The 25,448-nt window shown below is 38.3% G+C and overlaps 1 protein-coding gene across 1 annotated transcript in view; it reads right to left on the bottom strand.

Moving 5' to 3' along the window:
- The window catches only part of LOC115219450, a 124,954-nt gene that overhangs the window by 81,679 nt on the left and 17,827 nt on the right, over nt 1–25,448 (bottom strand). The window contains exons 5-6 of the mRNA XM_036509407.1: nt 17,712–17,846; nt 13,973–14,104 (exon numbers count right to left, since the gene is read on the bottom strand). Of these exons, the coding sequence (XP_036365300.1) occupies nt 13,973–14,104; nt 17,712–17,846 (267 nt within the window). The remainder of the gene's footprint in view (nt 1–13,972; nt 14,105–17,711; nt 17,847–25,448) is intronic.

Here is a 25,448-nt window from a genome sequence, read left to right as displayed (position 1 = left end):
ACAACCATAATAGGAAATCATTTAACCAACTACGGCGCCTCAATATTTTCGATTGATCTGCTAGTAACAGCGACCAAATCTTCCTCAAACAATACCCTGTTAGACTACAAACAAGAAACATTAAACAATGTAGACCTAAATATCTCTTAAGATGGCCACGGGTGGAATATCTATAACCGTAGATCTTTCTAATCAGTCAGGATTCATCAGAATATAAACAACAGCAGTAATAGTGGTTGAATAACATGGGACTGCCTTCTCGATCTGAGTTTACCTAAATGCAAATAACATCATCAACAACAAAAGCAATGATATACAAACAAATAAGAAAGCCAAATCTCTCAGCAATCGCTCAACTTGCTAGTACATCGTATCAACGAGGGAACTGACTTGGGCTTCATCTTTACCATAAAGTTTGAGGTCATCCATGAATAACAAGTGGTTGACTATTTGTTGCTGGCTTTTGAATACATACCCAGCTTTTGCTTTCCTGAGAATCAGTGTTAGTGAAATCAAGCACAGTACAAAGATCAATGGAGACAGGCAGTCCTCTTGGAAGATGCCTTTCTGATTTCTACTTTCCCTAAACTTCTTTCGTATACTGCCAGGTCTGTCCTCCAATTCACCATACTTTTTCCAAGCAATCGCTCAACATTCGATGCAATACCAAATAGGTTCATACATTCCATAATCCAAGAATGTAGGATCATATTGTACGCCTTACGACAGTCGATCCATGACATGGCTAAGTTACTTTTCCTCCTCTTACAGTCTCTAAGAACAGTTTTGTCTATCAGGAGTTGATCCTTGGTACCTCTGCACTTACGCTAGCAACCCTTCTGCTCATGTGGCAGGACTCCAAATATTTTTCCAGATGTTCGTACATTGACTCTGCGAGTATTCCAGTTAATAATTTCCACGTAAGTGGCAAACAGGATATCGGCCAGTAATTGTGTACCATATTGGCTTTTTCGATGTTTTTCAAGCACAGCACTGTCCTACCCAATGTCAACCACTCTGGTGTTACTTGGTCGGCATTTAACAAGGTGTTGATTTGTGCCACTATTCGTGCATGACATTCACCAAATCATTTGATCCAGTAGCCTTGAACTCCATCTGATCCCGGGGCCTTCCAGTTGCTCCTTTTTTTTTTTTTTGCTTCTTTCCTTCACTTTCCGAACTGAAATGACTAGTCCTGTCTGTTTTGGACAGACTACTGTTTGTTTCAGTTCTTGCAACCATAACCATTCAGCATCCTTTTCGTGCTCCTTATCTTTGCTCCAGATGTCACTCGAACATCTTTGACTTTCATTGTTATCTGGTATCAACTTTTCATCTGTACATTCTCCATTTATTCCTTTATAGAATCTCTTCTGATCTACTCTAAATAACCCATGCTGGTGGTAACCCTTCCTTCTTTGGTCGTATCTTACCATCTTTACTTTCTTTGCAACGAAGTGCTGTTTCAGTTCTTCTATTACCACTTTCAGGCCCTTTCTTTCAGTATCATACTTCCTGTTCGGTGTCATGTATTTTTGTTTGTTTTTAAGTAACCTCTTCTCTTTTCGGTTTCACCAGTAATGTCTTTCGGGAACATATTTAACCCCACCTGTATTCTTCTTTTCTACCATGGATTTTTTTTCTTTTGTCACTCCCATTATATATCTTTTTCTTGACATCATCATCTACATTTTCTGCTACAGAAATACTTGCTGCCTTCATCAAATTTTTTGTTTCTGTAATGTTTTTTTGTTCTCGTGTATTTCAGAATTTCATGTCTCTCATCGAGCAAGTTATCACTGTTCCTTTCCTGTGGTTTATTAGAGATCTCACCTCTGCTTTCTACTATGAGATTACTTTTATCAGTATGAACAGCATTTTCATCGTTTCCTCTACTGCTGTTTCCCAATACCCGTCTTTTGATAGCTTTGAGCTATACTTCCATGAACCAACAATTTTTTTCTTATTTGTCTATCTTGATCACATAATCTCTGTTCTGTGTATTGAAACTATCCTCTTTCTCTTCCTTGATCATACATAAGTTGTCGGTATCTCTTATTATAAAAGGCAGATTTTATCTGCCTCCCTTTGGGAGTTATACAAATCTACAATATAGGATTTCTTCAATTACAATTTACCTAGCAATTTTAAGAGTACAATGCATCGCGTCATGCCAGCTCCAGTTTTTAAAATTTAAACTCCAATTAAGCAAAATTTACAGAAAACTCACATTCTGGTGTGTGTGTCAAATGCTTTTCTTAGTCTGGTTTACAGCACACGCAAACGCACACACACACTGTGTAACGAATAAAATGAAACTAGATGTAATATTTGTTACTGTCCATGAACGCTGATAGATACATGAGTAAAATGTATGGGAAGCTAACAAATAAGAGTGAGTGAAAATGTTCTTGGAAGAGAGTAAATTTGAAGCTTGAGAACAATCAGATACATTTGCAACACATCTGTTGAAAATATTATTATTCACACACATACATATACATATATACATACAGACAGACAGACAGATAGACACACACACACACACACACACACACACACATGATCCAGCATGGCCACAACCTCAAGGCTGAAACATATAAAAGAATAACAGAATATAAATGTGTGCATGTGTGAGAGAGAGAGAGTGTGTGTGTGTATATGTATGTATGTATGTATATATATATAATAATGCGGTTTTTTCAACAGCTTGAACTAAAAGTCAGAGGGGAATGGGATAAACTACTTATATTAACTTGCTATAAAAGCAGGTAGTAATTTTATCTTGTCCTTATTCATAGTGCAAGTTTTGAAGAGTGCATTTCGATTTTAACAGCTATTTTTTTCAAAGCTATGTTGGAAGTAACAAAGGAGCATATTTGGCATATTTTGCTTTATGACTTCAATAAAGACAACAACGCAACGGAAAGTACAAGAAATATTAATGCAGTATATGGGGATTGGACAATAAGCGTAAGGCAGTGTCAATGGTGGTTCCAGAAATTCCGAGCCATAAACTACAGCCTAGAAGACGAGCCTCATCCTGAAAGATCTGTAGAACTCGACAAGGACATCCTGAAAACCCTGGTGGAACAAAATCTCATCGTAACTGTTGAGGAACTAGCAGAGAAGCTTGGATTTGATCATTCAACCATTCATTGAGACCTGTGTGCTATCGGAAAAGTCAGCAAATTGGGTCAATGGGTTCCTCACGAACTTTCCGAGCCTAATTGCATGCAGAGAGTGAATGTATGCTTTTCTTTGCTGTCACATCTCACCACTACTGCGCTATGTATATCTATATATATAAAACTGTAGTTGTGTGAGTGTCTGTCCCCTTCGATTTAGATTCCTAACTACTCCCACATTTTGCGGTGCAGTTTAACCAAATTCGGGTAGCTTATAGTCGTGATTCATATCGAGCCCGTCTGAGTATTAGCGCGCGTCTACGATGAGTCTACGATTTTAAAAATAATTTAACATCATTTTTTATTCCATTTTAATGCATAATTTTTCGTGTGTCGATGGCGGCGGAGTTGGCGTCCATGGTCACACCTGCACCTGTGTTGCTTTTCCCCCTTCTTCCTTCCCTCGTGAAGCTGTGGGGAAGGGAGTGTAAGGAAATCAACGTCGTAATGCGTTGTCAAGGAGACCAGCGTTCTTTTAGAACAACGACTTCATGGCTTGAAGACACCAAAACAGAAATGGCTAAGAAAGCGTCTACATGAGTCTACGATTTAAAAAAAAAATTACCATCGTTTTTTTTCCATTTTAATGCATTTTTCGCTATTATATAAGGGAAGTAACTCTCTAAAAATGTCTACGATGAGTCAACGATTTAAAAAAAAATTTACCATCATATTTTTTCCATTTTTAATGCATATTTTGCTATTTTGGGGCTATAACTCTCTAAAAATGCTTATATAGTTATTTCCCTTACAAACCCGAGCAACGCCGGGCGATACTGCTAGTCCCCTAATATATGAAAACTATTTTCGTTTACAGGGTTGCTCAGGTAGTAACATTCCATGACCACAGCATTGATTTGTTAGTTCCATCTAATCTGTGTGGTTGGGTCCCTAGCTGGATAACGACAGGCGGGAATCGGACCAGTAGCTGTGAGCCTGCCAGGTGCAACGCTTTCACAATATTTTTCATCGTCACTCATATGAGATAGCGATTATCAGATTGCACAATTACCAGTATTTTTATTGTGACCCCATCACTAGATGTATCATCAATCATAACATGGGAAGTTTCCAATCGCTTCCTATTATTATTATTATTATTATTATTATTATTATTATTATTATTATTATTATTATTATGCTTTTTTCCTTCTTTCTTCAAATTTTCTTTTGTTTCTCGCCGAGTGTTTTCCATACACCTAGGGCAGAGAAGGGCATTATATGCATTCCCAGATTACATGTGCAAATTCACAGATAAAATATGTATTTAAAAATTAATAAATAAATAAATTCATGGATGGATGTTATTTTCACAACGATAGTGCTCTTCTCAGTAGATAAGCCGTTCCAGTTAATACAATTTTTTGCACTTCCTGTAGGGATGGTAAGCCTGGAATCATTTTCAAATAGGTTTCAGTACCTTTTTTAATCATTCCTAGAGATCCTACAATCACTGGTACTGTAGTCGTCTTGAGATGCCACATTTTTTCAATTTCCATTAGCAGGTCTTTATATTTACTAATCTTGTCAAATTCTTTCGCCGCTATATTGTGATCACAGGGAATACTCATGTCAATTACTAAACACATCCTTTTTGTCTGATCTTTTATAATGATATCCGGTTTATTAGCTTTTATAGTCCTGTCGGTCTGCACGGGGAAGTCCCACAGAATCGACACATTTTCTCCCTCAGTCACAGCTTCAGGATGATGTTTTACCATTTGTCAGCGGTTTTGATTTTGTAATGCTGACATATTGTCCAGTGTAAATACTGGCCTACTCTGTCATGTCTTGCTTTATATTCTGCAGGTGCTAAGACTCTACACCCTGAGATTAGGTGGTCTATTGTTTCAATCTCATCGTTACAGAATCGGCATTTTGGGTCAGCTCCATTTTTCATCACTTTGGCTTGGTAGTTCCAGGTAAAAAAGCTTTGGTCTCAGCAGCTAATATGAAACCTTCACTCTCTGCTTTTAGCCCTGAACTTCGTAACCATTGGTGCGTGTATTTCTGGTGGACATCAGCTTGTTTGCTACGGGCCACATACTTGCCATGGAAAGGTTTCTGTTCCCATCTGCTAGCTAAATTTTCATGTGCTTTTGTCTTTGCAATTAATTTTATTTTCTTTGCAGCTGTAGTTGGTGCATTTCCTTCAGCCTGCTCAATCTGGTGGGTATCTAAGAGATCAGCAGCGAATTTTTTGCTCTCTTTGAGAATAGAGTGAAGTTTTTTAGGCCTTTCATGTTTTTCAACAAGTTTTAGCATCCAATCGTTGGTTGCTTCAAGGTATTTGGCCAATCCGATTGTGGTGGTTTTGTATGTAAGTTCAAGCTGGATCAAACTTCGACCACCCTGAGCTCTGGGAAGGTAAAGGCGATCCACGTCTGCCTTTGGATGGTGCATCTTATTACAAGTCAGTAGCTTGCGGATTTTCCTGTCAATTTTCATTATTATTATTATTATTATTATTGTTACTTTTTTTTTCTTCTTTCAAATTTGCTTCCATTTCTTGCCGAGTGTCTTCCCGACTCCTAGGGCAAAGAAACTCATAGTATACTTTGGTAGGCCATTAAACCAAACTCAGTAGTTGGTTTTTTTTTTTTTTTTTTTTTTAAAGCTAAATTAAAATACATGAGCAGCAACAGTTCTCACATCGACAATGCTCTTCTCAATACGTGTGATGTACCAGTTAAGACAATCTTTTGCACTGCTTGCAGGGATGGTAAGCCAGGGATCATTCTCATATAATTTTCGGTTCCCTTCTTGATCATTCCTAGTGCTCCTACGATCACTGGTATTGTAACCGCCTTGAGATGCCACATTTTCTCAATTTCAATGAGTAGGTCTTTATATTTTCTGAGCTTGTCAAACTCTTTCGCTGAGATATTATGATCACAGGGGATGCTCATGTCGATCAATAAGCAAACTTTATTGTTTTGGTCTTTCACAACAATATCTGGTTTATTGGCCTTGATGGTTCGGTCTGCATGTACTGGAAAGTCCCACAGAATGGTTACATTTTCTCCTTCGGTTACAGCCTCAGGGTGGTGATTATACCACTTGTCGGCAGTTTTCATATTGTAATGCCGACTTATTAGCCTGTGGAGATATTGGCCAACTCTGTCATGTCTTAATTTATACTCCACTGGTGCTAAGACTTTACATCCAGAGATTAGGTGGTTCACTGTTTCAATCATGTCGTTGCAGAATCGGCATTTTGGGTCTGCACCATTTTTCATCACATTGGCCTGGTAGTTCCGGGTTAATAGGCTTTGATCTTGAGCAGCCAGGATGAAACCTTCGCTCTCTGCTTTTAGCCCTGAGCTCTGTAGCCACTGATGGGTTTGCTTCTGGTCAACATCAGCTTGTTTGCTGCGGGTCACATATTTGCCGTGCAGAGGTTTCTCCTCGCACCTATCAGCTAATTGCTCGTGCGCTTTTTTCATTGCTATCATTTTCACCTTCTTTGCAACAATAGTTGCCGTACTTCCCTCAGGTTGTTCAGTTTGGGTATCCTGCACGAGATCAATAGCAAATTTTTTGCTTTCCTTTATGATAGAATGAAGCTTCTTTCGTCTCTCGTGATTTTCCACGAGCTTTAGCATCCAGTCATTCGATATTTCGAGATATTTGGCCAGTCCAATTGTGGTTGTTTTGTAAGCTAGTTCAAATTGGATCAGGCCTCGACCTCCTTGGGGTCTGGGAAGGTAAAGGCGATCTACGTCTGCCTTTGGGTGGTGCATCCTATTACAACTCAGCAGCTTGCGTATTTTTCTATCTATATTCTTTACTTCACTCATATTCCAGTTCAACACATTGTAGCTATAAGTAACAACTGGAACTGCTAAGGAATTTATAGCTAACACCTTGTTACGTGCATTTAGTTCAGATTTCAGGACTGCACGAACTCTCCTATAACATTCCTTCCTGATTTTCTCTTTCATGCTTGCATGCTGAATACCAAAGCCTTCGTTTATCCCTAAATATTTGTATGTTTGTTCTTGCTCAAGCTCTCTTATGACTGTGTCAACATCTAACACGACTGAATTTGTGGTCTTCACTTTCCCTTTCTGGAAAGTGGCCTTGGCACACTTCTCAAGTCCAAACTCCATCCCGATGTCATCGCTGAATGCTTTCACGGTGCGCAATAGGCCTTCAAGTTCATTATTGTCTTTACCATAAAGTTTTAAGTCATCCATATAAAATAGATGGCTTATTTTTTTATTGGCAATTTTATACCCATACCCTGTTCTGTTTAATTCACTTATAAGGGGTATTAGGGCTATGCAGAATATTAAAGGTGAAAGTGAGTCACCTTGAAAAATTCCACAGTTGATGTTTATATTTTCTGAGGCAAGTACTCCATTAGAGTGGTATAATTGGAGATTCGTATTCCACAACGACATATTGTGCTTCAGGAAGTTTGAAATCACAGGGGAAATTTTGAAGATGTCCAGCGATCTCAAGATCCATGGATGCGGTATACTGTCGAAGGCCTTTTTGTTGTCAATCCATGCGGTGCTGAGATTTCTGCGCTTGTTGTGACAGTTCTCAAGGATCATATGATTGATTAGCAGTTGATCTTTGCATCCGTAAGAGCCTCGGCGGCACCCTTTTTGTTCAATGGGGAAAATATCGTTCTTCTCCATGAATGCATATGTTTTCTCCGCCAGGATAGATGTTAGGATTTTATACGTGGTGGATAGACAGGTTATAGGCCGATAGTTTTTTGGAAGGTTGGTTTCGTTATTCTTTGGGAGTAGGTAAGTAATGCCACTTGCTAACCATTCAGGTGTTTTCTTTGGGTCTCTCATAATTCCATTGAGCAGCTGAACTAGCTTACCGTGTGCGCATGGGAGCGATGCGAGCCAGAAATTCGGCACCCTATCTTTACCGGGGGATTTCCAATTATGGGCCTTCGTGAGTCCCTTTCTTAGGTCTGCTATTGTGATGTCTTCCCATGCTTGTTGTAAATTTTGGTAGGATCCTTCAGTTTGTATAATCCAGTCTGCATTTATGTTGTACGTCTTCTTGTCACTCCAAATCCTTTTCCAAAAGTTTTGAACTTCTTCCATGGGAGGGGGGTCTTTAACGGTTGCTTTCTCCTTCCTTATTTCTCTGTAGAATTTTTTGGCATTGGATGTGAACAGCTTATTTTGCTTGTAAAACTTGTTTCTCTTCTCAAATCTTCGTATTCTTTGGGCTTTTGCTCGGACTTTTTGTTTCAGCGTTTCTTTTATTGATATCAGTTCTTCTCTTGGTGAGGATCCAAATTTTCTCTTCATCTTTCTTCCTGTTCTGGATCTTACATCATTTCCACATATTAGTTCATTTAATATTGATATTTCCCCTCTCATAAATTCAATCTCTTTTTCAATTTTACTTCTCCAGGTTTGATTTCTTCCCAGGTTTGGTTTTCTTTGTTTTTTCGGGGGCATACAGCTGGTTTCAATTGCCCTAGTAGAAGCGTAAATAATTACATTTAACTCAGTAAAATCAGGTTTTAATTCTCGTATTATTTCATTTGTTACATAGTTGCCAATTTGGATTTGTTTTTTATTTTGGTTTGTGTTTGAGAGTTTATGAAGTGGTTCTCTATCATTCATACTTGTATGTCTTACAACTTCAAGCGTATTCAGGATTTTCTGCCTCATTTCTGCCATAGACTCTCTGTGTTCTTCAGCAAATGCGAGATCTTCAGTTACTGTTGTTTTTTCGTTTTCCTGTCAATTTTCATTATTATTATTATTATTATTATTATTATTGAGTGAGAGAGCAGTGCATGCCATCAAAGTGACACTGGGGTAAAATATACGAAGGGTACACTAGGCACATGCATCACAACCATATGTGCGCGACATGGTGATCTCATATCAAGATAAACAGCACATGACCTTGCAGGTGGGGCCCAGTTAGAATTTTCTTCAGGTTGAGTAACCCATCCCGCTCAAAAGGTCCCTGAATAAGGGTTGTTTAAGGATGTTGAAAGAACCACCCATGTTTCCAGAGGTGAATTATTCAAACCCCAAAGAATCCCTCTCAACACATGGCTATGATGCTCCCCCACTACTTCTGCTCGTGATCAGAGATGCACATATCGTCAGCCACTAAGGGACATGCTCAACTGGTTAAGGTCAAACAACTGACAAGCAAATCTGTGGTATTGAGCAGAATATTTGCTGTAGCCCATCTTTTATACCAAGACAAAACAATGTACATGATAACACTTCCAATCAGTTAAGATCAGAAGCCATGAGAGCCACTGCCTGGTACTGCATCAGGGCATTTATTATTATTATTATTACTATTATTATTATTATTATTATTATTATCATCATCATCACTAATATTATTATTATTATTATTACTACTACTACTACTATTATTATTATGATTATAATTATCATTATTATTATTATTATTATTATTACTACTACTATTATTATTATTATTATAATTATCATTATTATTATTATTATTGAGTGAAAGAGCAGTGCATGCCATCAAAGTGACACTGGGGTAAAATATACGAAGCCCAGTATGCCCCTCATGACTACCCGTCTGATAAGGGTACACCAGGCACATGCATTCCAACTATATGTGCGCAACATGGTGATCTCATATCAAGATAAACAGCGCATGACCTTGCAGGTGGGGCACAGTTAGAATTTTCTACTGGTCGAGTAACCCATCCCACTCAAAAGGTATCTGAATAAAGGTTGTTTAAGGATGTTGAACAAAACACCCTTTCTACTTTTGTTAGCCACTCCGCGCTTTCTTTATATCTCGCCGGCTTCTTCTACAGTCTTCCTCCAAATTCTTTACTTTCTTCCGCATCTCAAATCAGTTCTTAGTGTTGGTGTCCCTCTGTTTCCTCATATAGACACCTTCTATTTTATTGGAACAGTCTATGCCGTTCGAAACCTTTGCATTTATCATCATTTTTTTTTTCAATTTGGCTGCTTTTTTTGTGTCAATTCTTCCATCCGTTTCATATTCTTCATGTTTTACCCTTTCATTACCGCTCTCTGCTACCGTTGTTTCACTCTCCTTCTGCTAATTTATTATTATGTTTCTCTGAATTTCTTCAATCTCTACTGCCATAACCCAGTCGTCCCCACATATTACTCTTGTTTAGTCTATCAGTCACAGGGCGGATGCTTCAAAGCCTCCTTTCTTCATCCCATATTCTCTTCATTTGATTCATGAAGCCTCTTTTATTTGGCTCACTTCTCAGCCAGTATTCGATTACTATTTAGTTTACTTCTTTTCCCCCATTTCATTCTTTTTATTTTGCACTTTTGACTGCGACTTTGGTCCTGATCAATAGCTTGATGACGATCAGCCAGAACTTGACCAGATACTCCCTGCCTGCCGAGCGCGACATCTTTACCATTTACAGTTCCAGTCCTGTTAGTGCAGTTGTGGTTATTATTTAAATTTGACATCACTCATTTAGAGGTACTATTTGTAAGATTGTGCAACCACCAGTATTTTTATTGTGACACCATCACTAGGTGAGTTGCTAGTCAAGGCTCTGATAGTCCACATCTACCCTCGTGTACAGTGTTTAGTGTCATTCTTGTTCATTCCAATGTTTTATATTTTTATATTTGACATTTTCACTCCTGGGAATTTTTGTTAAGGTGGCTAGCTGGTAAAATCGTTAGCACGTTGGACGAAATGCTTAATAGTATTTCACCCGTCGTTACATTCTGATACAAACCCTCTAGAGAAAGTGTCTCGAATGAAAATACTGGTGGTTGTTAAATCACTTTCCTTTGTATGAGAGTAATGGATAAAAGTATTAATACAAACAACGGCGTAAATGTGGACGAAACTTCAGGTGACGGGCTCTTGCCTTGTGGGTGAGTAGCACAGGCCCGGTCGTCATTATATGTTTGCCAGGACAAAATGGTCTAAGGTGATGAAAATAGCTGCCATAGAATGTTATTTTTTTAGCAGACCTGTTGATGATGAAGGGAAACCTATAAAAGGATACAGAAAGAGAATGCGTGGCATTTGGATGGAGATGCTCAACTTAGATATTTCAGAGAGAGTCTACATGACCAAGCAAGGATAATAAGGAAGAAAGAATGGTTAACAGCATTAGAATTTGATGAGATTAAGAAGACGGGGACGATCAAAAACACTGTGAGTGAAGTTGTATTGTTACAGAAAATGTTGATGAGTTGTATTGAATGAAGTTGCTCTGGAGAATGGTGCTGACTTAAGTTTTGAGAATATCGAAGGATTGAGCGACGAGGATAGAGTAATGATTGAAGATATCACTAGTATCATTCAGAAAAATTTGAACATAGAAGTAAATGAATTCAAGAAAGTGGTATAATTTTGCTCAGCGGATTGACTCGGAAGATGAATAAAATACTGAAAGTAACTAAGAAAGATAATATAAATGCTACAGGTAGATTGGTTAAAACTAGTATCATCTATATAAGAAGAAAAGTAACCCTCAAACCAAATTGTAAAAGAGGAAATGAGACAAAAGAGCCTTGGAAGAAAAGAAGGATAATGTAATCAATGAATGAATCACGAAAGCATATCAACACTCTGAAAAGAAAGAAACAAGGTGAAATCAAATAGGAGAAATATCAAAACTAGAACGTAGGTTTAGTATCACGAAAAAGGGATTGAATGTAGCCCTGCAGATATACAAAAATCAAGGGATCTGACCACAGAATTTTACAACATAAAATCAATATATTGTTCCAGCCAGATCAGAAAATGGTTTATCAGCAGATGGAGAGGTTAGCAGCAATGAGAAACCGAACGCTGAAGAAAGTAGGAGTTTTTAGAGTAACATCTGAGATAATGGAAGAAATCATCAGAAAGATGCTTGAAGGAATTAAGATCCGAGAAAATTTAAATGGAACAGAGCAGTATACGAATATCAACTGAAATGTGACCGAGAAGACAACAATGATCTCAAACTGGAAGTGTCCTGGCCCGGATGGGGTTCAAAGGTAATGGCTGGAAAATTTCCCAGAATTATACAAAAGAATAGATATGCAAATGGATAAAATGATCAACAACAGGGTATAAATCCCAAAATGCATTACCACAGGGAAAACAGCTCTTTACCAAAAAGGACTCCAGTAAATGTAATGCAGTGGAAAATTACCGGCCATTCTCCTACTTACTACTGATTTGGAAGTTGATGTCAGGAATGTAACTAACTGTGCGTAAGACATGCTGAAAATAACTGACAAGCTGCCAGTGGAACAGCAGAGATGCACATAGGCATTGATATGTAGTACCCAGGAACAAACCCTGAGAAATAATTACTCCAAGGTCCAAATAGACAAGAACAGTGAATCGCTCCTTTGTGGGTTTATGGCATCAAAAAAACGAAATAATCTCACATATTGTGAGTGAATTTAGCAAACTAATCCAAAAGGAATACAAAAAGAGGCACGATAACAGGGCTAAGTTTGTTCACTAGAGATTGCATGAGAAGTATGGTCTTGAAAGAACACAGACAAAGCCTGTTAAAATATAGTAGGCTACTATAGAACAACACACAGAAAATACTAAAGGCAGTGAATAGAGAGCAGGTGGTCAAATGTGGAAATAGGAGGAAAAGATGAAAATGATATTCAAAGAGAGCATTATAAACAGATTGAAAAGAAACCTCTGCATGGTCAGTATTTGAAAGCCACTGAAGATGTACGTGAAACAAAAATCTGGGCTTCATTAAAAACAAAAGGACATTTAAAAAAAGAAACAGAGTGCCTTGTTAAAGCAGCTGAAGATAAAGCAATAAAAACAAATAATTTGAAAAAATATGTGTATGGGGAGGTGTCAGCAAAATGTAAAGTGTGAGGTATTTGAGATAAAACAATGGTGCACATTGTTGCAGAATATCCCAGGTTGGCTCATACAGAATATACGAAATGGAGACATGACCAAGTATTGCAAGTTTTTCACTGGGCGCTTCATCAGAAATGGGGATTTGAAGCTCAAAGTACTTGGTATCACCATTGGGTTGAGAGGGTGCTTGAGTCGGAGAAAGCAAGATTTTATGGGATTTTCCCATTCAAACAGATAAGAAGCTAGGAAATAATAAACCAGATATAACAATAATAGACAAGGAAAGGCGAAGTTGCTTACTAATTGATCCATCGTGTCCGTTCGATTCCAGGATTGTTAAGAAAGAAGAAAAACATTTTAAAATCCAATCCTTTAAAATTTGAAATTGCGAGAATTTGGAGCATGAAATATGTAAAGGTTGTGCCTGCAATAATTGGTGCATTAGGATCTGGGAGTAAGGATATAGATGAATGGTTGGAAGAGATTGGAATAGAATGTCCTGAAGAGCTTCCACAGAGAGTGTGCCTTAAGGGACAGGAAAGATTATCAGAAGGGTTTTCATCACTTGAAAGATTAACGAAAGCTTGAGGATATATAAAGTTACTGGTTGTAACCCATTACCCACATAAATTCTAGCAAGAATAAGAACGAACCTGAGTCAAATAATATCTTTTATTGTTAGAGGAACAACAAAAGAGTCGATTTCGCAAGGACAAATTAGAAAGCGAAACAAAAAATATACTTGAAAAGAAAATCCTCAAGAGAGTAGGTTGGCGGGGTAATTTTCAGTCAAATGAGGAAAAGAATTACACTAGGCCAATCACAGAAGGCCAGATAAATTCTGGCAGGTGAAGTCCTAACATAAAATTCGTCCATAAGTGATTTGAACTAAATATATTCACTTTGAAATTACTTCATAATTCCAATGGTATAATCAGTTGTTTCATACTCACATGCTTGACAGTCTATACCCTGATATCCAGCTGCACATCCATGAGCACACTGACCATATACTGTGTTGCAACTGTCGTCAATACAATGACAGGTTTTACTACAGTTATCTCCATATGTGCCGCTAGAGCATGCTGAAAAAAACCCCAGAAGAAACACATTTTAATTTACGAATTTATTGTTGCCTTTTAAATATCAGTAACATAATATTACTGGCATCATAGTCGACACCAGCTGAAGACAGAACATATTCTCTTGCAAATTTCACAGAGTTTTCCTGAAGCTTCCAGATGGTTTGTTTCATTCACAAGTCTTGAATCAAACCAGGACTTTCACAGAAGATATTTGCCAAACTTTTTTTGCATCGAAATCAAACCTTAAACAAGCTAAACTAGCTTCTTAATAAATCAACCAACCCAAAACTTTGTAAAGTCAAAAACTTTAACCAACAGAAATCTAAAAATGTATAAGACAGACGACTATTTCAAGCAATTAGTTAGATGTCTTCAGGCACTCAATCTTCTGCCATCTCCCTCCTTAGTACACGCTGTGCGACTCTTGCATTCTTTGTTATCTTCCCTGTTAGCACACGTTCTTCGCCCATGTTAGTATACTATGTAGTCAACGTTGATAATACATGTTATTACTTCCCTTGTCATCACAAGTTGTTGTTCCCTGTGATGTACCCCTTGCTGTACCCCTTGTTAGTATACTTTGTTATGTTTGTAGTGATCCTGCAACGGCGCGCGATCGCGCACCGACCATTTGTATTTCACGCGTGTTGGTGCCTTTGCCAAGGCAGAGAAAGGAAGGGCCCTCTCGTGCATGCGCGAACCACCGGAACCACGACCCGCTTGCCTATCGTGGTGGTTAGCGATGCAAGGGGGTCGTAGAACGTTTGACCACTAGCAGCAGCAAGCGGCGACTTGGGACCCAGCGATTGAAGGCAGCGGTCAGGCATATTTTCTCTCCGTTCGAACTGATTCTAGCAGTCCTTTGGCCGAAGACTTTTAACCAAATTGTTGCCGACCACATTCAACTTCCCTGTTCGACGCCATCTTGACCCCTTTCTGGTATAGCGGCTGGACATTGTAAATATTGCAATCTATTAACTTTCAGCCTTGCGCGCCCAGAATCAAGGACATCAGATAACACACTTATTGTTATTGTTACCAAGAAAGAGAATAAAGTAGTTATATATATTTCACGTCTGCGTCTTGTTGTTTCTGACGGGCAGAGATTCTGGATTATTAAAGCAACGGCTAGTGAGTGATTGCCTTCTTGTACCCCGAAAGTACAAGATAAGACTTTCACACTCTCGAAGTTCGTTAACACTGGTGGACCCCCGACGTGATTCTGGTCTAAAACCAGAGATCACTTATCAACAACAAAAAAAAATCCAGTTTTTCTGCGAAGTCGGAACACGATTTAACTCTACGCATTCATCTTTCGACGATTTGTTTCCGTCCTCTCGGACCGTTATAGAAGGAGCCCTTTTTCTTATTCTACAGCCATGATGACGAATGCCATCATATATTCGATGCCTTTTCTCCACCTTCGTCATCATCATCGTTGTCTGTCTACTTCACGTCGTCGCTATCTTCGTCGCTATCTTCGTCGCCATCATCACTAAGAACGATGTTGTCCCAAGTCCACTACAGTCGCCTTCCACCACCAACGTCGCCTTTCAACACCGTCGACCTCCACCAAGATGTACATAGCAACTCGCGGAAGTTTGGTCCACTTGCCGTTTGTGCATTAGCACACCAAGAATTCACAGCCCAGCACTATCTACGAGATTTCTTCTGTTCCAGTTAACCTATCACAGCATTGAAGCCACAACCGTTACACGATATGTGTTCAACCGGCATCTGCAGTTTGTGATTTCAACATTTCTGTTACAGAACGAACTGCTATTGTGCATCAGGCTATTATAGACTGGTAAACTAATTCCATTGTCTGGAATAGCCCGAGAGACATTTTTTCTATGCGCTGTTTTTATATTTTGCTCGCATTCACCTTGTATGTATTTCTGTCGCACACACGTACACACACATAAATGCTCTCTCTCACATACATACGTCACACATGCTTTTCTCGTTTGTTTTTTCCATGCTAAATTTGCCTTTTGTGGACACCCCTCATTTCTATAGACCCTAGGTCGGTCACGTATACATAGAGAGGGTTGTTTGTCCATTATAACGCGCCAGCATGTCATACCTTTGTTCCTGTACGAACGAGGCATATAATCGCTCAACCACTGGCATATTCTTGCTGTTTTTTGGTCTGGCAAGCACTATTGCATTTCATGCGCCTTTTGCTTCGCACGTGTATTGCCTTGTTTTTTGCAACACGTTTGCGTTAGCCTAATTCTTTTCCCGACTCATAGACGTCGGATGTTCAAATGCGCTGCGCCGATTTATAGGCGTAATTATTTTTCCCTGTTAGACCACTGTTTGGTCACGTAATTAACAGAAAATTATCTGTGTCGCGCATCACACCAGCATGTTTGCACTTTTGCCTTTTGTGTTACTAGCGAGCTTCTGTCAATTCCATTTCCTCTCCTGCAGCAATTGATTTAACTGCTATTTCGCAGGATCAACTACCTTTAGAGAAGTTTGATTTTAATTTCGTTTAGGTTCAATAACTGTGAGTTCTGCCTTTTCTTCCGCTCCCTTCAGCGGAAGGTTCTATACTTTGTGACGTATACACTTTCATGCCTGCACTCTTGATTTTTGCTCATTGAGTATTTTTTCTCTTTTTCCTTTAGTAAATTTCTTGTGTATGTTATAAATTTTGCCATTATATTATTGTGTGCTATTTGGTTATCTGGTGTCCACCTTGAGTTTTGCAGTCACTACAATAAGTTTCCTTTCGTGCGTACGCACTGGAGGGGAGCCTGTAGTGATCCTACAACGGCGCGCGCTCGCGCACCGTCCATTTGTATTTCACGCGTGTTGGTGCCTTTACCAAGGCAGAGAAAGGAAGGGCCCTCTCGCGCATGTGCGAACCACCGGAAGCACGACCCGCTTGCCTATCGTGGTGGTTAGCGAGGCAAGGGGGTTGTAGAACGTTTGACCACTAGCAGCAGCAAGCAGCGACTTGGGACCCAGCGATTGAAGGCGGCGGTCAGGCATATTTTCTCTCCGTTCGAACTGATTCTAGCAGTCCTTTGGCCGAAGACTTTTAACCAAATTGTTGCCGACCACATTCAACTTCCCTGTTCGACGCCATCTTGACCCCTTTCTGGTTTAGCGGCTGGACATTGTAAATATTGCAATCTATTAACTTTCAGCCTTGCGCGCCCAGAATCAAGGACATCAGATAACACACTTATTGTTATTGTTACCAAGAAAGAGAATAAAGTAGTTATATATATTTCACGTCTGCGTCTTGTTGTATCTGACTGGTAGAGAATCTGGATTATTAAAGCAACGGCTAGTGAGTGATTGCCTTCTTGTACCCCGAAAGTACAAGACAAGACTTTCACACTCACTAAGCTCGTTACATGTTGTTAGCTTAGGCTGTTGTTTCTCTAGTTTGTATATCTTGTTGTCTCCCTTGTTTTTATATTTTGCTGAAAAAGCAAGTACATTGTTAGTACACTGTTCCATGTCACACACAGTACTGTCACCCTTGTTGGTAATCTTTGCTATATCTTGTATTAGCATCTCAGAATACATAACTAAAAAGAACAACAATTGCAATACACAATGACAACAGAAAGCAAACGTTATTAACCTTCTTTACAAGCGCCTGTCTTGAAACCAGGTGGACATCCATGTGGACATATTCCAGTGACTCTGTCACACACGTCCTTATCTCGACAGTTGCATTCCTCATTACAGCCAGTACCATACCTTCCACCAGGACACCCTGAAAAGAACAACTTCTTTTAATATCCACCAGATTTGACGTTAAACAGACTCTGTTAAAGTTTAAAATATCAGATACACTTTACTGACTACATGAATTAAGAATTAGAAGAGACAAGTTAAAAGCTACCAAAAGAATTATGTGAAGGATTTCCTTACGATGCCATTTATCAAATGCTGTTTCTGTTATTGCGGAGTTCAGTTTAAAATCAGATACGATGAGCATATCTATAATAGTTGATCGAAAGAGTAAGTGCAAGTCACAGATCTATTACACTTGATATACGAAGCCTTCACCACTTGGTGGGCCTTCGCACTAATACATCCTGAATATGAATTATTGTCAGTTGGGACATGTGTTTCTTTTTTTGCCCAGTCTATTTTGTATGCTTGTCGGTTCAAGTGATGAACTCCTCGAGGACAAATGTGAAATCCAGAAAGCGTTTAAGGTGGTTCTTGGAGTTGTTTGGCCCCAAAACAATGACCACCCAGCTTATTTTCAGAGAATGTATACAGTATCTGAATAGCTAAATTATCTTATGTATTCTTTCTTTGTATACGAGGGTAGTGTGTGATTTGAGGAAGATTTGGCTACTATTTCTTGCAGGTCAAGATTGTGTGTGTGTGTGTTTCCTTGGACGGATATTCTCATCAGAATAGTGTTGAAATTGTTGTTGCTTTGACCACTGTTAGCCTTGATCAGATATCTAAGGTATTCCGTCATTTGCTGTTGGTTTTAAGTGTAAAATATCTTTTTAAGATGGAGAATGCAATTTGAATGGCATTTGGCTGCTATTTTTAACAAATCAATCAATCCTACAAAATTTCTTTCGTGGTCCTTTGGTGTTGTAGCAGTGTTGGACTGTGTAACAGATATGTTTGAAGGAGTATGAGAGATTGATGTTGCAGTAGTTGTGAAGGCGTTGTATATGCAAATGTTTGCTAATGGAGTTATAGAGATTGTAAGGGTTAGATTTTGCTGTACCAACACAGTTTGTTCTTCGCTAGCTTTGGAGTGATTTCATTTTTAGGGCTAACTTAGAATGAGGAATGAAAGTAACATCTGATAGTGATGCATATCTGTTATTGGAAGTTATGTGCAGTTTAAGATTAAAAGGAATGGGTAGAGTTTGGGTCTTTGTGGTAACTATACGGAATTTCTCTTGTATTTCATGGCTTAAATATTTTTAAAATCTTTACTCTTATCTAAACATATATTTTGAGTAACTACTATACCAATAGTTGCCCCTGTTAAGTACTACTCAACAAAATCGCATATGTCTGCTTATAAACTGTCCGCTCTACAAGTCAGACACTCAGACTTCAGAAATCCGATCCTTTTCTTCCAAAGACTTGGAGGATTAAACTATCTTCTAATCTCTGTCATTAACTCTTTGTTGATTAATCCATTATCTCCAATTTGACAGCGAAATTAGGAGAGGTATTTTATTTTTTCGGAAACTGACCTTCTCTGATGTCCAAATTTACTTTTCTTTACTATATATGAACTTCTCTATTTTACGAATTTTAATAATCTTGTAATAATACCCAAACTGGGCGTTGCAATACCATGATGTACCTTGAGGTGTAATTAGATGTGCCATGATAATAATACAATATTTTAAAGCAGAAAAGACAAAATAATGTACTTAATATAAAGTACTTCCTTTATTTACTAGCATTACATGTAAAAAAAAGTTGATTGAAGAAGAAATAAGGTATGTTTATCTTTAATAAATTCAAACATTGAAATATATTGATAAAAATATTGATATCGCTTTTCTCATTCATAACTAAATCCATTTACTTAATAAGGAAGTCAGTACCAAATAGATCCCTCTGGTTTAATTTGTTTATATTTCCTAGTTGTACAAGAAAGTAACTTGAATCAACTACATCGTCGAACAGCCATTTAATCAAGAGCACACAAAACTGTTAAATCTCATAAAATTTGACGTGATGTTAAACGTATTGACGCACAACTGCGAATTGGTCACTAACTCAGCATTGCAGTGGATCTATGTCAAGAACCATTTTACAGCTGTGTGACGAAAATTTTGATACCTCATGAAGAAAATTTAGATTTATAATGAATTTAACAGTGTGTTATTAAATGGCATCACAATATAGTTGATTATCTAATCATTTACATTTACATGCTAAAATATATTAATAGATTGTTGTTAAATAAATACATTATTTTACTTTATTTACTTTGAAGTGTACAGCAGATGAAAAGACATAAACTCTACTGATCGGATTCTTAGGACGTTAACTGTCAAACAATTTACCAATCAACAAACAATAAGTTACATAGATTAGAATCTGGACAACCGGACCACACTGTGTTTCCTTTTTCTACCGACTGAGTCCACCAAGATGGATTTGAGTACACTGAACTAGGCAAGAATTTTGTAAACTGAATATGGTGTACACAGCCACTACCATAACTTAGAGAAATACAGTTTCGAAGTTAAGAATACAGATTACTCGTTGATGTATACATCTCATAAAGGTGTGTTAAGTAGCTGTTTCTGTTTCGATTCTGTTTGAAAATTTAATTAAATATAACTAGATTTAATACATGCACATCATCATTTTAAACTTTGTGTATCCTATCTCCCACTAAGAGCCGATTTTTTCAAGAAGGAAAAAAAATATTGGATTAGTTCTATATTCTTGACGCCAAAAGGATGAAAGGAAAAATTGACATCAGTGGTATTTGAAATCACTACAAATATTCTTAAGAAATACTGCAAGGTACCCTATTCGATGTTTTAACACCTCTGCCTATTCTGCGTCTATTGGCATTCATTATATTGGGAAAGTCATTTTTTATGTCAAGAATGTAGTGCAATGAAATTACCTGTAAAGTATATTACTGACACTAAATTTATCTTGTGGATTTCAACTCAAAGCCTACAAACAAAAGTGAACTCAGTAATTTTTTTATCTGGTTGTTCTACTTTATCAACCATCGATTTTTGATTGAAATATATGAATATGTTGATTTCTTTTTGTTTCCTTTTGATGAGACATAGAAAGAAGGGTTAATATAAAGCGTTACGCCTTTCAGAAAATCAAAAAAAAATGTGTGTAACAAGTGTAAAACAACTTGCTCTAAACGAATATGATTAAAAAAATGCGCGCTCGCGAAAGCGGGGTTGGGGAGAGGCTTCGGAAATTTTCCATCTTCAGTCCATGGCCTTTAAACTAAGAAAAAATAGTGTAATTGGTATAAAACTACTTGTTCTAAACGAGTATCAAGAACACACACTCACTCATGAATCATAAACTCTGTATTTTTGTACATATTTCGCAAAAAAAAAAAATAAAGTGAAGAAATTCTGGAAAAAGTGAAGAAATGTTGGATCTCCGCCATGTGAATCAAAATACGTGTCAGAAACATCTTGAAATACTACAGAAATTATGTTACAAAAATGATAATGTATACATACCTCTTTGAGTGGTCCATCGACAGTGTTGATAAAGAAATGAGATGGGTTGCGTTTGGAGGAAAAAATTATTTCGGGCCAGGATAAAGACTTGTATGATAGAGAATGGCACTTTGCAATTCATGTGAATTAACATTACAGGATGGGATTCGCCGATTTACTAATGACAGTGAGGCATTAGATTTCTTTCGAAAACATAATATCATTCCCAACACAGTTGACTGCCCCAGATGCAATTTACCATGTACATTGCGCGAAAATACATACATCTTCCGATGTGGAAGGACTGTTCGCCGTCAAAGGCAAAGGCCAATGCAATGTAGATATTCAATATCCCTATACAGCAACACATTTTTGGAGCGGAGTCAGCTACCACCCTGTAAAATCCTGTTATTTGTGAATTACTTCCTTACAGACTGTTGGTCGCATGTATTAGTCGTTGGAAATTTGAACATTTCGTATCCGACCTCAATTGATTGGCAATCCTTCTGCTCCGAGGTTTGTCAGCATTGGGTAGAGAATTACCAGGACCAAATCGGTGGACCAGGAGTTGAAGTAGAGATCGATGAAACAGTTATTGTAAGGAGAAAATACAATCGCGGAAGACTCACAAAAACTATCTGGCTTTTCGGTGGGATAGAGCGAGTAGCCAAAAAGAAATTTTTGGTACCTCTTTCATCTGAGTGCAGTGAAGAGGAAAGGCGAGATGCCGCCACACTGATCCCCTCAATTAGCCGATATATACGCCAAGGGTCGGTAGTATATAGCAATTCTTGGGCTGCGTATAACTCTCTTGGAAATCTCGGGTATACCCACTTCCGCATCAACCACAGTAAAAACTTTGTTGATCCGACAAACGCGTCGGTGCACACACAGACGATAGAGAGATTGTGGAGGTCAGTGAAGAGATCGGTTGTTCGCCCAGGCATTCATGCCTGTTACTTAAAACAATACCTCGCGAAGTACCTTTATATGGACAGCATTAAACCTGCTGCCAAGAGAATACACATATTCTTATTGGCAGCAGCAACTCTGAAAGGCTTTATATTAACCGAAAAAAGATACTAAATTGAAAGAATTGTTGCAGTGTATTACAAAATCCTTGCAGTATTTAGCTTTGGCCATTTACGTCTGAAGTTCAAATTCTGTTCACATTAACTCCACTTTCCATCCTTCCAGAATTAATAATATTAAAAAAAATTTACCAATACCGGAATTGGTTTAATCGACTGATACTGATATCTCCCAAATTTTTCGAAGTATGAAACCTACGGCTGAAAATGAATCTTTAATGTCTTCATAGTCGTGTTTGCACTTTAAGATTGAGTGAGAATATAAATTCCAACAGCTATAGTATTCTTGTAAGAAAACACCCAGGAATTATTAACTTTGAAACATATTCTACAAAATGTTAACGTAGTAGTAGTAGTAGTAGTAGTAGTAGCAGTAGCAGCAGCAGCAGCAGCAGCAGCAGGAGGAATTCAAAAACTGGTGGAAGATACGGGGTAATTTATACTCAGAGCAGAGACGATCCGGAATGCGACAGAGTGGTTTCTTCTAAAGGCAGCCAAGGGGTATGTCATGATGTTAAAATGTTAACGTAGTAGTAGTAGTAAATATAAATTTTATGGCCGCCCTACTAGGGAGACAGGGTAACTCGAAGGTCTGTAAGTTGTAGTAGTGTTCATAATTTTTTCGGAATTCTAAGGCACCGTTCTTTTGTTATTTTTATCACCACCTTGTTTCTGACATTGCCTGGACTGCGCTAATAGTATTTTTGCTTAGTAATGCATTCTCTTTTGCAGGGGATGCGCATCAATTTTTTTTTTTTTTGCCAACTAATGGAGAAGACAAATATTTTCTTATTTTCCATATATATTGAAACATGGCTGATAAAGAAGTCATTATAATGTTCGAAGACGGGATGTGTTCCTTGTCAGAGAAAAAAGAGAATACTGGCATACCATTGACTACAGTATGTGACCACCGTGCCAGCGAAAAAGAAAACCGAGTTGAATACATCTTCGTCTCTAAACAATGCTGAAACAGTGAAGTAGCAATTAAAGAAAACATACGAAGACGACGGCGACGATGACGACAACAACAATGTCAACAGCAATACCGATAATAACGAAGTGAAAGTTAAAGAAGGAAAGATAAACAAAGAAAATTTTAAAGGAAACGTGAACATCACTACCGCCATAGACGCCACAACAGTCTCCGCTGCAGCCGCTAAAGCAGCAAGGGATCCTGGAATTGGGATTTTTTTTATTTTATTTATTTTTTTTTTGTAAATGCTACGAGAAATCTTGAAGATTTCCCCATCGACGAAGAAGAATTGAAATTGGCCCAAAAAATCGTTCAAAGAAATGGAAGAAAAGTTGCCCAAAACTCTCCACTCGACGTGATCGGAAACATCTTAAGATACTCGGTTACATACTGCTGCATTGGAGTAAAATCGCTCCGAATGAAAAATGTTTCTGAAAGCCAAATCCAGAAATGCTTTGAATGTGCATGACAACAGAAGACCCACATCATCCGAGGAAAGAAATTTGGGACGATTGAAGCTATTGCAGCTAACACCTTGCTAAAGTTGTGGTGATGAACGTGAAATATCGCCAGAAATATCCATCGCCAGAGGGATATGTAGCCAGATGATTAGTAGCCGCCGTCTTGGCAAGTATAGAGGAAGACAACGTGACTATCTTGGAGGTAAAGAAAATACCTCAACAAAACTGGTCATGTATAGGTATGAAACAAACATTACAATGTATGCAAACCTATATCGACGAGCTACCTAACCTAATAGGCCTCCCGGATGGTACTCACCTGTCAGTGTTAATAGAGGGTAGAAAACCAAGATGCCATATTTATGACTCATTTAAAGTTTTTCGGCCCTCAAGCAAGGAAAACAAAACTCCCACTGCTACCAACACCACAAACACAAAATCATGGAGACGAGCTCAAGATTCCTTCACCCACACCAATACAAAGAAGTCTACTCCCGGCTACCACGGAAATCAAGCTTCACCTGGACGTCCTGCCTCCCGAACCAACATCAACAGCAATGATATGGAGAGAGAAGAGCAGACCGAATAATGTATCATTAACACAAAAAAAAAGAAGAGACGAAAAGGGAGGAAAGTACATACACCTGCTCAAGAACACAGCAAGACGAAAGTCAAACACCACTACTGCAACCCAATTCGCAACCCCTCCAACAAAAGTAACAACGATAACTTTTACAAAAACAGGAGCATCTCCAACAATAACTTGAAAACATAGAAACAGCCAATAATGACACTGCAAAAACAAGAAAATACTTTCAATTTTAGGCGAAATGTATTCATCAATTTTACTTTGTGAACAAATGCAACAGTGAATTGATGGATTTTGTAAAGGAAAATAAAATCAAAACTACAACACAGGGAAAGGAATTTAAGGATTTCATCTTCAAACTCCGAAGGACAGATTATTAGTTAAAATGTCCTTAGACTTTTAAAAACACTCAGCGAAAAATTCCTAATTAGTGTGGGATTTTTAAAAATCAATTGACAAAAGGCTTTTGGGAGAGCCTTTTAAAAAACATTTGCCAATAGAGAGGCCCGAAACTTCCGGGATTCTCGAAAATCAAGGAGAGCAACCTCTTTTTCTTTCTCCATCTAGCACGACTATGATCAGAGTTGGGGCGTGAATGTGCGTGGCTTGGGATCAGCTTGGAAGCAAGGACACTTATTCAACGATCTCAGGTTTCTTGATTTAGATGTGGTTACCATTAGTGAAACAGTTGGGATGTACAGAGCGACAAATCTAAAAACACTACCTTCGCTATTGCTTACATCTAGGGCCATCAACTTACCATCCGGGCCCAGGAGGATCTGCTGTACCTCGAAATGCAGACCTTTGCTAAACAGCACTGCCGCTCTTTTTCCCATTCCAAGCCAAAAGATGCGTAAATCTTAAAATTGTCGAAAATAGGTGTTAGATCGCTGCGTCAGAAGTCCTGGTTTCGCTGACGGCCGTCACATCCGTAGTTAGTAACCTGAGGTCGTTGAGCAGATAACCTTGCTTCCAGAGCGACCACAAGTCAAGAACATTTGTACAACTCGCTCAGGAATAGAAAAAATTGATTACGTTTCGAGCCTATG

This window comes from Octopus sinensis, linkage group LG14, assembly GCF_006345805.1.
Source record: "Octopus sinensis linkage group LG14, ASM634580v1, whole genome shotgun sequence".
Taxonomy (NCBI): domain Eukaryota; kingdom Metazoa; phylum Mollusca; class Cephalopoda; order Octopoda; family Octopodidae; genus Octopus; species Octopus sinensis.
This window is presented reverse-complemented; position numbering and strand designations above follow the sequence as displayed.